At 33.6% G+C, this 15349-nt stretch overlaps 1 protein-coding gene and 1 pseudogene across 15 annotated transcripts in view; one reads left to right on the forward strand and one right to left on the reverse strand.

The window, feature by feature from the left end:
• Ppip5k2 (diphosphoinositol pentakisphosphate kinase 2) overlaps positions 1 to 15349 on the reverse strand; it is a 75851-nt gene that overhangs the window by 25874 nt on the left and 34628 nt on the right. For all 15 annotated transcript variants that reach the window (XM_005382195.2, XM_005382196.2, XM_013513003.1 and 12 more), the window contains exons 18-23: positions 13871 to 14012; positions 12640 to 12863; positions 8233 to 8360; positions 7501 to 7615; positions 2334 to 2441; positions 2127 to 2243 (exon numbers count right to left, since the gene is read on the reverse strand). In XM_005382195.2, the coding sequence (XP_005382252.1) occupies positions 2127 to 2243; positions 2334 to 2441; positions 7501 to 7615; positions 8233 to 8360; positions 12640 to 12863; positions 13871 to 14012 (834 nt within the window). The remainder of the gene's footprint in view (positions 1 to 2126; positions 2244 to 2333; positions 2442 to 7500; positions 7616 to 8232; positions 8361 to 12639; positions 12864 to 13870; positions 14013 to 15349) is intronic.
• LOC102022391 lies at positions 14030 to 15131 on the forward strand (annotated as a pseudogene).

Here is a 15349-nt window from a genome sequence, read left to right on the forward strand (position 1 = left end):
AAAAAAAAAAAAAAAAAGAAAATCTGTGCCTGAAAAATAGAAAAAATATATAGAGAAGAGTGTAAGAAATACATGGCCAAAGGGTTTAAGATGCATGATAAATCTAATATAGATGTCAGTACCAGAGGATAAGAAAAGGTAAAGAATAATTATTTAAAGAGATAATTACTGCAAATATTCCAGAAAGCAACAAAAGATATTGTCAGAGTTGTAAGAAGCACTGTTAACCCAGACATCAAAGTAAACTGCTGAAAATGAAAGATAATCGTGTAATAGTAAAAGCTTCTTTGAGGAGGTGAAGGTTTTAAAAGAGCAAAAGAAACATATATGAGATTAAAAACCACAAAGCAAATAACATTTAGGTACACTTAATTTATATATCAGTAATTACATGAAGTTAAATATGACAAATCAAAGGCCAAGATGATTAAAAATTATTCAAAGTATAACTAAAACCTATATGATGTTTACAAATAACACATAATATATAGAAGGATATAAAAAGATTAAGAGTAAAATGAAAAAGAAAAGACACAAAGAAAATGATAAAGCTATCATGGCTATAATATCAAAATAGACTATAAGTCAAGAAATATTTGCTAGGGATAAACAAGTGACTTTCCATGATTAAGAAAGATAAAAGATTAAACCAGTCTAATTTGTATGCATAGCCTCAAAATGTGGTGTAAAAATGTAAATACCATAAGGAAAAAGAGGCAATCAATAACCTCAGTGGGACATTTTTTTGTACCATTCCAAGTAGCTAATAAACACCAATCAGACCAAAAAAATCTTTTAAAGATTTAAAAGGCTGAACACTATTACTAAACTTTCCTGGCTGCCTGGTACTGAACAAAGGATAACAGAAAATACAACCAGGTATACATGTGACATTTCTAAAAAACTAAGTATACACAGGCCAGTACTTTTTAAAAGACAAAAATCACACCAAATATATCCTTTAACAGAAGAGGAATTAAATTAAAAACCATTAACAAAAGCTCATTGATAGTTTCTATGTTTGAAAATTAAACATAAATCCCTAAAACTATGAAGCAAAGAAAAAAAAACACACAAAATCAACATACTGTAAAATGAATGATAAAACATAACTATCTGATGTAGCTAAAGAAATACCAGAGGTATACTAAAGAGGTACTATACTTGATAGCTCCAAATGTAGGTATTAGGAAAAAACAAACTTTAAATACAGGGTCTCAGTAGTCATCAAGTACATTAAGAGTGGGTCAATAAAATAAACTCAAAAGAAAGAGAAGGAAACAAAATTTAACATAAGTGGTTAATGAAATATAAGTACAAATGTACAACAGAAGGATCCACAGGGAAATTATTAGTTCTCTGAAAAGATTAAGAAATCATAAATCCTTGCCAAGATTCAATGAGGAATGATGCATTAAGAAGTTATCATTATGAAAAAAAGAACATCATTACAGATCTTATAGACCACTGATGCTGAATCTTTTAGAGCTTTCAGTGATACAAACAACCAGCTGTGGCATGTGTGCTATAGCTTCACCACCATTATAGACAAGACAAAGATAACACAAGGATATTGAACAACTATATACCCTAAATTTGAAAACTCAGGTAAAATCCAAAATCCCAAATAACCAAAATGGATATAAAAAGACACAGGAAACCTGAATAGTATATCAACTGAATAAATAAACATATCATTTAAAACATTCCCACAAAAACTTCAGGTCTAGATGACCTCCCAACAAGCCTTAATATTTAAGAAAAAAATAATGTCAATTTTACATAAAATTTTCTAGATAGTACTTAATCCTTAATACAGTAAAGATTAAAATGCTGAGTACCTACCACAGTGTTTAATGGGCTAAAACAAGTAAAACAACAATAAAAAGCAAACATAACATTATCATTCTAAACACCTGGCTTAAAAATCCAGTCTAATAATGATAAAATTCTGAAGTATTTTATGTACAAAAATGTTGTCCACCCAAATCAGATTTTAAAGAGTTTACGGCATTTTTTTAGTTAGTAGTTAAGAATCAGTCACAGTAACTAATAGCAAACCTTTACAGAAACCTGATGAAAGTAAAACGGTAGCACCCAGGCACTGAAAGTTCCCTCTGTATTACCTCTCTGGAAGCTGGTCTGTACCCATAGCCAGATGGTAAATTTTTATCTTCTTCACAACCTTTGGCTCCTGGACTAAAATGTAACTCAACATGAAAGCGTTCTTCTGAGGAAAGATCCTAAAATATAGGAAGGAACATTTTTACAGTAACTACATGCAAGCTATTTATTTACCTCTGGTAGTACAGACAAATCCAGAACCTGGTTACCTTGTTAGGGTCTTCATACAGCATAATAACAATCTGAGTCATGTAGTTGAGTTCACTGACAACGTTTAGATAGTCCATAGCTCGTTTCCACTGTTCATCCTTGGACTCCTGAATAAAAGGTACATGGTGAGCATTTCCTCATACTGTATTACTTGAAAGTCACTTCACCATGGTCACAGCTTATTTAATCCTGAGCAATGTCACACACACAAAGTGTATACTAACGTGCACATCTGTTGCAAAATGGCTTTATTTAAAAGTCTCAATAAGTTTCTTAAGCCTATTTAAATAAATTATTTTAAGAGTCTTTTGCCAGTACTGCTGGAAACTCCAGTTGTAACCTTTTTCAAAATAGTTTATACAAAATAAAAATTGACAGTTCCTGGCAATACATTACCCATTACAGAATTCCAAGGGTAAGGAACAGTTTTTAATCTCCTAAAGTATTTGGTATGGCACAATACTTTATAATTCAGGACATTAGCCTCTCAGGGTAGTGCTTTTATCTCTACTATCATACAGTCTTTGTATGTGACGTAAACCTATCAGTAAAGATCCCGTATTTACGGCTGTGGTTTACACCTAAAACAGTCCCGACGGCGTCATGTGTTTGGAAGGTGACTGGATCACACAGGTGTTATGGCTGACTTCTTGTCAGAAAGCGGGCCCAGTTGGAGATAGGTCACCAGGCACATGACATGGAAGGCTTTCTCTCTCTCCAGCTCCTCCCTTCTCTCTCTGCTTTCCAGTCTCCAAGAGATGAGCAGCTTTCCTACACCAGACCCTTCCTGCCACAGGCTGAAAATATGAGACACAATCAATCTCTCCTCCGTTAAGTGCGGGTTTTGTCCCAGCAAGGAGAAAGTGACTAAGACACGATGCAGGATACTAAGAGTTTACCAGCAGGAGGCCTATATAAGTGCTGTTCTCTTACCATCCCTTTCCCCATTTACTGTCTGCATTTACAGAACAACGGTCTTTACACAAATAACCACAGTATCAGAACCTAACAGATCTTAGGTGTACTACCAAGCATAAAGAGCAGAAAACTCTACCCAAAAAGGTAAAACTACTCAAATTGCAGCCTACAGTTCATAGTTAACTGTCTATATAAACCATAAGTATATCACAGATAATTTTCAGTCAAATATTACAAATATGTAATAGCACTCAATTGTTTATATATAGTAAAAGTATGTATTTTGAATTTCAGTGTAGGATGTGCCTTGTTCTAAAAAATTACTATTGTAAAATCATATGCTGGTATGTACATGTCTTAAAATTTGGTATGTTCCCTTTATTCTCAGTCATTATATATTCCTAAACTATTCAACACTCTAGAGTAAAAAATGCATCTGTATGTGTATGTGTTGGTGAGGTATATGCGCAAAGATTTTTCCAAAACTGGTATTTTTCAAAACTGATAAAGGAAAACACATTAGTATAACATAACTGAATTTCACCAAATACAAATTATGGAAAATGATGACTTTAAATATTAAAAATTTTCATTCAGCAAACAGGTGAGTTAGATTTTTTGATACTATTAAATTAAGAAGATCATCTAATTTCTGCATCACAGTTGAAGATTTTGCTAGGTCTGTTTCAATAACTAGGTAAGATCAAGCAATATTGAGCAGTTTCTTCATTAACAAAATTAATAGGTAAGAAGCCACAAGTCTTTTTCTTTAAATTAAGGTTTCTTTAAAATAAGGTCACACATACATTCCTTGAAATCTGATGTACAATCTGATTTCCTGAATAAATTTTTTTTTCAAATTCTATTACAGAGAGAGAGAGATTATAGAGAGAGAGATTATATGTAGACCATTCTAAACAATCAAAAATTCCAGAAAACTGAGCAAGGTTTTAGGTGTACTGCTTACAAATTCTTAAAGTGTATTAAGAGTTCAGATAGTGGATAACACTGTAAATAAATTTTAAAAAATTAAATTAGAGAACGGCACATCATTTGAGTACAGACTTTAATGCTCATTTTAGTAAACAGATACCACTTTTTCCCAGGGAGCACACATTCTTTGAAAAATAGAATTATTTTTTGTTTTAGAAATAAAACCTACATTTGACATATGCCCAACAAGCTCTAGCTCCATCACCATTACCCTCGTCTAAACTTACCTTTTTGAGATCACTGTTGTAATAGTTTTCTACTTGGTTTCCCCCTACTCACTTTTGCCTACGTGTTGACCACCCAGCAAGTCACTCCCTGCCTGCTGCAAACCTTTCAACAGCTTCCCAGCTCCTTAGGCTACATATGGCACTATCTCTCTAACTTTCTCTGCTGCCACTTTATCCATCTCTCACTACTATGCTCCACCCACAGGCTCTTTTCTTCTCAGTTTCTATATTGCTTGTGTCACTTCTACCTTCCACGGTACCTTAGTTCAGGAGTTCCATTCTCTCCAGGATTCTGGTTGCAAACTGCAATGTATGCAATAAAGTCACCATTGAACTTAACCATCACATTTGCTTTGGTTCTTGGTCAACTCTGTTTGCAACAAGAATCATGGAAAGCATCAAGTTCATGAACTGCTGCATGTATGTGTAAGAGATTTATCTCTTTCCCCTTGAAACAACTCCATGAGTTCTACCGGATATATAAATTTTTCCTTTGCTAACTCAGGATCTTTTTCTTTATTCATTATTCTTTTATTAAAGCTTTACTAATCCACATGTGTATACAAGAAGGTCACTTTGCAATTCTTTAATGAGACAAAGAAGAAACCAAAACAAGAATGAATGTATGAATTCTAAATTTTGATAGGAATAGAACACCAAAATAGCCTTCAGGTAACTTTGATGATAATTATTCTTAAGGGCCAATAATAATAATAATAAAAAGACTAGGAAACAGGAAGCATGACAAGTCACTATTGCCCTTTATTTAAAAATTACAGAAAAAAATTGCTTTAAAAAAATCACTTTGGATACTGTTGGGGACCACTACAAAGTGGCTCTGAGCTGGATTTAATATTAACCAATTGGCTTTCCGTTGTCTGAAGTTTAGGCACCTTGTCTGCCACCTCAATTAACTTAAAGGAGACTGCAGCTGCAGGCATCTCACTCCTGCTGTGAAGGCCTTCCTGGAGATAACGTACTTCTCCTAAACATAATATATTACTTGAAAAAGTCCTGCCCAGATTCCCAACCTTTTCTTGAATATTCTCCTCCTTTGTTTGTAAACCAAATAAATATGCCACCCAGAGCAGTCTTTGGCTAAACTCCAAGAATACTGAAGTTATAAGAGAGTTAGTCCCTCCTGGTACCCTAAAATCATTACTACTGTCTGATTTATTTAAGCCTTCCCCGTACATTCACTTGGGAGATTGCAGGCTTGATCAGCCTGCAATAACTTAGGGTTATTTATCCCAGATTTTGATAGAATATAGATATACACAAATGTACACTCCAACGCAGACTGAAAAATAAAGGAAAATTCTTGCTTTTTTGTGAGCTTAGAGGTGGCTCATAGAGATGATGAGATCCTAGAATTCAGGTTCATGCTGTAACAAGCTATAGCTGGAGGGGGTGGGGGAGAAGTTAAGTGAATTTTGCATCTGAGAAGAATATAAATAATTACGGACAATGAGTAGACAAAGGGTGATTAAAAATATGGTGAATGTTTAAATTTGAAAAATAGTACAGTAAAGTCACATTATCATTAATTCTCCTCAAAATACTGCCCTTGCTTTGAACACATTCATCCCATTATTCTTGAAAATTCCTGACGCAGTTCTGGAAGTCTTCTTTCATGAGTGTTTATACGATATGATAAAATCTCCAGTGAATGCTGTTGCCCAGTGCCATCCAATAGAAAGGCAAGCTCGTAAAAACATCATGGTGTGTCCTCATCTACTTTATTCACCTGATGTAGCACAGTGTGACTTCTGGCCCTTCCCCAAAGTCAAAATGACCATGCAAAGTAAATCCTTTGAATCAGTTCATGGCACTGTTGAGGCAGCCGCAACAGTGCAACTAAGGATTCTCATGAAAAAGGACTTCCAGAACTGCTTCAGAAATGGCAATAGCGATGGGCTAAGTGTGTTAGAAGTGAGGATCATCTGAGAGGGATTAATGGCAATGCCTTTTACTGTAATATTTTTTTAAAAATTAAACACACACTGTATTTTTCTTTTCTTTCTTTTTTTTTTTTCCAGTACTGGGAATCGAACTCACGACCTTGCGCTTGCCAGGCAGGCGCTGTGCTGCTGAGCTAAATCCCCAGCCCCCTACACCATATTTTTCTTATTATGATGGATTATATTTTACAAAAATGGCTGTGAGACATAGCAAATCCTATATTTTCTTCTTACAATGTGACAGTGAGACTCCATGCATCTAGCAACGTGGGTTATTTCTTCTCCTGTTGAACCTGGATCAAATTCTGTGATTGCTTCAATCAAAACTGTTCCACTTAAGTGACACTGTATGATTTTAGAAGTTAGGCTGAAGAAATGAGACACACTTGTACCTTGCTATCCTAAGCAGGGAAGATAGCTTTCCTAGGAACTTGTTCTTGGAACTCAACTGCATTTTGAGAAAGCAGGTCACACAAAGGGGCCAGATGCTGTTAGTCTACTCAACAACCCCAACTGAGGTCCCAGGTGCTAAGCATCAAGCACTCAACACGTGAGGACACTTTTGAAGCGACTGAGTCCCGGCAACTGTCTGACTACAAGTGCATGAGACCCTAAGAAAACCGTCTAATTGATCCTAGTCAATCCTCTAAACTCTGGGAAATGGAAATAAAGTACCTGCGGTTGTTTGAGGCCACAAGTCTTGGTATGTCATTATGTGCCAGAAGGTAGGAGGTACAATGTCTAATCAAACACCAAGTCCTGGCAGTTTGGGCCCTTACTGCTAAATGCTGATCCCTCAAATTCATCTGCTTCTCTTTCTTCACACTACTAACTGTGTATAATACCACCTAAAATACTGATGTTATTGGTTAGTCACATGACCTTCTTTGAGGGAAAGAAAGTGTTGTTATTCTCAAAATCTAGAAAAGTGCTTGGTATATAATAAATCCTTGGAAAATGATGGTAAATCATAAAAAATGGCAATGAATTACTAAAGTTTCACAGTGATTTGATTACAAATTTAAAAAGCATTTATTAGCTAAACTGGAAAAGTTTGCTTTACTTACATCGCATAAGGCACCATAGCGAAGAATAGACAGTAAAGAATGTACATGACTTTCACTGGTAAAATATAATCTGGTACGGACATGACGTTCAGGAGACAGAACACCTCTGGAATACCTAAAGTTAGAAGTATATGGTATTAAAACATAACCATGTAATAAAATCTTCAGTATAGGAATTATTTTATAAAATAAAATTTAATCTTCCTAGAAGTAAAAGTCCCTAATAAATATATCTATCATTCTTCCAACCACAACTCTGTAATTGAGGAGTACCTTCCACAACTGAGGATATACTATATTTTGATAGATATTTTTCTAACATGAAGTTAACTGGAACTAATTAGGTAATCTGAGATTAGTCAAAGAGCAATAAACTTAGTATTACTCAAGTTAACTCTAAAGAGGTTATTTTAGCTTCTCCAATAGCAGTGATAGAGGTTATAGACCTAAAGATACTCACAAACATTTACGCAGCTGAATAGCGCACAGTGACGACCCCATGAAATGATGACACACATCCCCTCTTCCCCATTCACCTGTTTTTCTCCAAATTGATGCCAAAAACAGCCTTGGTTGGAAGTTAATTAATAGGAATATCTAGATAATCCTATTTCCACAAAATATCAAGTGATATGCTCCTGATTTCTATATAGAAACATCAAAAAACAATTTAGATTTGAAGTATGCAAAAACAGATGCCTATGGACTTAAACAACTAGTACAGGCTCTTACACAGGATGGAGTTTATTTACAGTGTCATCATCTTGTGTTCTCTGCAGGTCTGAGCGAATTTTTCTAACTAGAGGAGTACAGTAGCCTTTGGCAATCTCCAGTTTTTCAGCTTTAGTTATACCATATTCCTGAGCAGAAAATACATAGTATTAGAAAAAGGGTATAATAATGAAGCACTCTAACAAATGCATTCCTGAATTAAGGAATTCTGGTGAGATACAAATAACTGTATTACGACGTGTTTGCACATTAGACAACTCACAGTTTGCCTGTTTTATAACTGCAAATATATGTTATCAAATTACTGTATAAATATCATTGGAATAATTCTCTGGTAGAATTTAAAAAGCAAGTAACTTCCAAAGAAAGGAGACGAATGGATTAATGAGATCTCTTGTAACAGTATTTAACTTAGAGATTTAAAATGTTTAAAATAACCATAAAACATGGATTAAGGAAAGGATAACTAAGACACAGACAAAGGGAATAAGCATGAAAGGAAATATAAATTAAGACCATGAGATTTTTGGAGCCTGGGAATATGACTCAGTGGTAAAGTGCCAGACTGGCACACAGAAAGCCCGGGTCTGATTCCCAGCACCGCAAAAAAAGAAAGAAAAAGAAAAAAAGAAACCCAAACAGACTTTTGCCTGTCTCAATGTGAAGCACATTTTTTGTAAGCCTTTGGCTGATATTCTTAACATTTTAAGTGGTGCTGAGCGAAGATGCCTTGAAATTATCCAATTTATGTCTATAATCATTATAAATTAAATAAAATTATAATGAACTGATGTAACATGAAGTGGCAAAAGACTCAGGAATTATGAATTGCATTATGGTTCAAAATGGTAGATTACAAAATAATCAGATATTAGAAAAGAAAAATCTGTGGGATGTAAGAGTATGAGAAGAGAAAAAGGCAGAAAGAGGGGGAATAAGCAGAAAGAAAGGAGAATATGGAAGGAGGAAATGCAAATGCCCTCTCCCTCCAAACTCATTCTGGGATACCTTAATTTAAAAACTACTTCCTGCGAACAGACACCTCCAAAGAGAGTCAGATGGCAAAAAATCTGTACAGACAGAAAATCTCAAAACTGCCTAATAAAGAAACTGTGGTTGATTACAGATGGGGTACCCATGGAAAGTGAACCTCTTGGGAGCATTTACCTTAACTTTTATTCCTAAATTCAGTCAGTAATGTTGCCAATATACAGGATAGCGAGCCGGGTATATGAAGGGGATATGTATGTAATTGTGAATGTACAGTATATGGAAACAAAAGAAAACTGCTGAAATTAAAAAATCATTAGAGAAAAAAAATGTTATTTATTTTAGCAAGCCAAAAGGCAATAAGCATGTTCATATACTGCTGATCTGGGTAAAAAAAATAGTTAAAGAGCTCTAAAGCTACAGAAATATGGTTACGTGCCTGGAAAGACATATGTGAAGAGTGAGAGGAATTAAAAGAATCCAGGTTTCCCTGTACAGAAACTAGTTAAATAAACTTACACATAGCTTTACTGATATAGAAAGAAGTGCCTGGTGTTAAATGAAGAGAAAAAAAACAGGTTGTGAAACAGTAAGGTTTTTCCTGATTCCATTTTTACAAATAATTTGTTACATTTGTGAATTAATGAGAATAATTATATGTGCATGAATTTAAAGTATGAGGGCTTTGAAAATATTCCAAAACAGTGACATACTTTTGGTTGATAATGTTACAGGGAGATTTTTCCTAACATACACATTTTCCAGTTTTATAACAAAGATATAGTAGTTTTTAAGCAAAACACGTTCTTTGCTCATCTGTCACCATTCTTTGGAAGTGAATAATTTTTAGAAACCTATGTTCTCATATGTAGTTGCAATATTTCTGCCACAAATAGAACTGGTTAAGATACAAGATGAGGCTGTTTAAAGGCTTTCTGTGGTCATTTTCATGATGGTTTCTTTGGACTTTACATGGCAAATGTTATTATGAAGAATCCTCCGTATTTCATAATCTGCAGCTAATCAAAGAAATCATCTTCAAATTTTCATCACTCAACATAGATAAGAACTGATTCAACTTGAGAAGAAACTATCTTTTTAGAGGCATGATATATACCAGAATGTATATTTTTTTCTTACACAGTGACACTATTAGTTTGCATTTGTTTTCTCTAGACAAGTTAAAAATGTATATATTTGACTGGATAGTCAAATCTCAGTTTACTCATCTGTGAGAGGACATATGTAAAATTTTACTTCTTTCATTATAAATAATATTTTCCTGATAAATCAATACTATAAATGGTTATAATTTTAGTTTTTTTTCAGTGATTGAAAATACTTGCATTTTATTTAGTTTTTGGATTTATGAAGGCTAAAGCAATCAAGCAACTTATTATTTAACTGAACTAAATCCAACATTCTATTTTTTAAAAAAAGAGTTCAAAGTATCTTCCACAATAATACTATCAAACCAAAAAATTAGGGAGATAAGTTCAAGTTTTCCTCTCCTCAATTTAACTCCAATAAAACATACAAAAGTCTCTTGGCTTTAAAGTTATGGATTTACTCAAATAGGACTGTTTCCTAGAAGCTTGGTGAAAAATTTTTATTTTGAGAGAACCAAGATATCAAAAATAATTTATGCTTCAAAAAACCAATTTTAGAGGTATCAATAAATTCTATGATTACTGTGAAAAACTAAACTGATTTTGGCAGAGAATTACTGAAATGGACACAGAATAGCTGAGCCTGCAGAATAACTTTAAAGAACACAAATGATAGCTCAAATCTTAGATAACCATACTAATTTTTAGTGCTTCTTTTACTTACAATATTTTAACAATTCATTACGAATAATTAAACTACATGGACAAGGTGCATTTCTTCAACTATAAACAAATTTTTCATTCTCAATTCTAACATGCTCTTTATATTTAGTAGAAAAATTGAGAGGGATGAAATTAAACTATGTAATGACACAGGCATGATTATGCTGTTAGAAAAAGTATTTCTATATTTAGTCACTGAGTAGGTAATATATTAAGATGTACCAAAAGTCTACCTTGAAAAACACATATCGCCACCATAATTATTTTAAAAGGCTGTATATTTACAGCTAATTGTTATAAAGGATACTTTTAAATAATCTTCACTGTAAACATAAGTATGACACCTAAGACACTAAGCCTCCTACAAAGCGATTCTACGCAATGAAACAAATTACACTTTCAAAGTAAACTCAGAATTATCCATAATCACTCTTTCTGGAATCTTCAGTAGGAAAGTGTGAACAAATTTTCTACCTTGAGCTTTATAACAAAAACTGATGTTAATTGAGTAAATTTATTTATTTAGTTACAATCAAATCAGTGTTTGGTTGAGATCTATTTTTACCACACAGTTAAAACTGAATCCTGTAGAATTTTGTGTTCATTGTGTTGGTAATTTTTAAGTATCCTATATAATAAAAACAAAACCTTTAATTTTGCAAAATTAAAATTTTTAAAGAGAAAATTTGTCTTTTTCATCTCAAACAGTAAGAAGAATCATAACAGTAATTACAATGAAATTTGTGTGTGGTACTGGAATTGAACCCAGGGCCTTGTTCATGCAAGGCAAGCGCCTACCAATAAGCTACATTGCCAGCCCCTTATTTAAATTTTATTTTGAGACAAGGTCTCATTAAATTGTCCAGGCTGGGCTCTAACTGCAATCCTCCTGCCTCAGCTTCCTCAAAAGCTGGCAGTACAGGTATGAGCCACCATCCTCAGCTGTAACTCTAAAGCTAACAATACATTTTCAATTCTGAAAAGTAAAATGGCAAACAGGAAAAAAAAACTGTCAGAATGAGTCCTGTTTTCTAAATTCATGTTTCTCAAAGACATATTCTTAATTGACTGTTTTTTTTGGGCGGGGAGGTACCAGAAATCGAACTCAGGACCTTGTGCTTGCCAGGCAAGTGCTATGCTGCTGAGCTAAATCCCTAGCCAAGACATATTCTTGGTAACTAAGATATTTTTAGCCAGTCTTAAAAAGGATTCATGTTTATAAATCACTCCTTCATATTATATAAAATTATCCATCGTAAGATCACTTATGTGACCAAGTAAACATGTAGTGGCTCCTTCATGCCAAGGGAACATAACGTTAATATGGATGGTGACTATTAGAAAATGTACACTGGCATTATTTTAAAAAGACATTACAATCAAAATGTTAGGAAATCAGATGTGATTAGTGTAAGCAAAATACAAGGCTTATAATATAAAATAAGAATTACTTAATTGAAAAGTTTTCCAGTCATGTAAACCAACTGTAGACACCTTTAAAATATATACTTTTAAACTTTATAAGATAACTTTAAAATATATACTTTTAAAACTGTAAGAAAATTGATGTTTAAGAATTAGTTACCTGAGGGATAACAATATCTGCTAATGCCTTCGAAAGCCTATATAATTCCATTGTATCTTCTAATTTTAAAGAACCATTATGCTGGACATCATATTTTATACAGTCATATATGTCAGGAATCTTACTAATATCATATCTTCCATTCTTTGTTTTAAAGTCTTTCTCCAACTTGGACCATCTACGTAGCATAAGCTCCAAAGTTTCGCTATGGTAAAGCTGAATATCTAAAACAACATAACATTTTTAGTACATTCAACTTAAAAATCGTATTAAGAATATACATTACAATCAGAATATCAGAAACTTTTAAAGTTATAGTGGTAAAACTATAAAAAGCTAGAAAATATTGCTATAGGCTTATTAGCAACCAAGTATGTTTTAGTCTTAAATAAAACTTGATATTAAAACTTGCATTGAAAATTGGACTTGCAAAAGACCTTTTCCATGCTATGGACTTTACTGTTCTTTTTAAACTACATTCCTATAACTAACAGAAGAGGTAGATTACCTTTAACAGAAAAGAATCTTAGAAATTAAAAACTCTTCAAATAACATGTGTGTACCAGTAAAAAATCTAGGATGTCAAAGTTGCCCAGGCTGTTAGCCAAGCTGACCTCAGAGCCAAAACCCTTAAGGTTGTTTGCTCCTCCTTTTTACGCTTACCTATGCATTGAGTAACTCTCTGACAATGCTAAGTAACTAAGCAAATGAGAATTTCTACTGCGTTTTTATTAATATTCTGTTCTCTGGAGTTTGTCGCCAGTGAGTTATTGTGTCCCGTGGAAGCATTATATTACCTTGCTATTTCATACTTGTATCGCCACGTTGATATTTGCACATATGGTGCATCTCTTGTGTTCCTCAGTTTTATCCCATGATTTTTGTAGTAAAAGACTTTCTCCTGCTTTGTTTATTCTAGTTTGTTGTTAATATTCTCCACTGTATTTTTTAATCTCACATTTTGAATTCTTCAGCTCCAAGATTTCTGTTTACCCTTTTAAAACTATTTCTTTGCTGAATTTCTCATTCTTATTATGAGTTGTTTTCCTAATTTCACTAAATTATCTGTATTCTCTTGTATCTTTTAGTTTCCTTAGAATAATCATTTTGAGCTCTTTTTCAGGCATTTTATTAATCTTCTATTCTCTGGAGTTTGTTGCCAGTGAGTTATTGTGTCCCGTGGAAGCATTATATTACCTTGCTATTTCATACTTGTATCCCCATTTTTTACCTGATGATTTTGGATCTTCCATTCGATGTCTGATTTGAGAAGTCAAACTTTGAATCAAAGAATAAACTTTGTCACAGGTCTTCACAGGATTCTTAATTAAATGCATTGATTTGATAAGAGAAATGCTTCCAGATGGAGTAAGCTGCAAAAGAATAAAGTATGCGTTTTATAACTGGTTATGCCTAGAAAAATTTGTTTATAGTTGAAGAAATGCACCTTGTCCATGTAGTTTAATTATTCGTAATGAATTGTTAAAATATTGTAAGTAAAAGAAGCACTAAAGATTAGTATGGTTATCTAAGATTTGAGCTATCATTTGTGTTCTTTAGAGTTATTCTGCAGGCTCAGCTATTCTGTGTCCATTTCAGTAATTCTCTGCCAAAATCAGTTTAGTTTTTCACAGTAATCATAGAATTTATTCTATGGGGGTGGGGGTGTGGGGGGGAGAAAGATAAGACCCCATTTGTATAAGCAACAAAAACAAAAATAAACAGACGGGATTACAACTCAGCTTCAGTAGAAAGTATAGTAGGTACAGCCAAGGTCAAAGAAGGTAAAGAAGATTCATCATCCACTGAGTTTATAGAAAATCGAAAAGCAACTCCAGAAAGGTGTCTTCAAAGAACAGTAAAACACTCAACTTTACTATAGTACCCTGATGGCAGTTCTTAGAAAGTTCAGAGCTTCCAAGAGCAGTTAATACCCAGGATTTGAGTGGAGCAGAAATACTGAAGATGGTAAACAAGGTTGCCAAAATTGTCCACAAAATGAGATTCCAAGTGAATTAATCAGATACAGTTTGAAGAAAAGCAATAACAGTGTGAGGATTTTGACCAGTGACTTGGGAAACTTCATGTCAGTGTTGAAGCCTCAGTATGTCACAAAAAAGAACTTCCACCCTTTACTAAAAGTATGATGCCCTGTTAAGCAATTCTGAGGCTCACACTCTAGAGATTTGTCTCGGCTTCCAGAAGGAGGAGGAGATAATAGACAATGTACATCAAGAACAAACTTTTGCTGAGTTCTATACGTTTTGAGCACTACGCAGTGACTACATTCCTTTAATTGGTGCAGTAAAAGGTGAGTTTGACCATCAAATGAAGGTCTGGCAGCAACAGGAAGATGTTCTAAAAGTACTTTGCTGAAAAAACATGAAACTGAGGCAAAAATGATGATTGCTAATAAATCAGATCAAATACAGAAAGCTAAAAATGAAATAAGAGAGAAGGAAATAGAAGTACCACAAGGAGAAAGACATTGAATAGATCTCTAAATTCAAAAAGTGGTGGCAAGATTTGAAAAAGAGGAATATGGTCATGATATAGTGACTATAATTAGCAGAATTTCATTTTATTCTTGAAAATCCTTCAGAGAGTAGTTCTGAAGTGTTCTTACCACAAAAAAATTATTCGAGGCAGTGAATATATTAACTAGCTCTTTTTTGCCATTCCACTATACATAAATATTAAAAACATCACG

The sequence above is a fragment of the Chinchilla lanigera genome, unplaced genomic scaffold, assembly GCF_000276665.1.
Source record: "Chinchilla lanigera isolate Chin_1 unplaced genomic scaffold, ChiLan1.0 scaffold00017, whole genome shotgun sequence".
Taxonomy (NCBI): domain Eukaryota; kingdom Metazoa; phylum Chordata; class Mammalia; order Rodentia; family Chinchillidae; genus Chinchilla; species Chinchilla lanigera.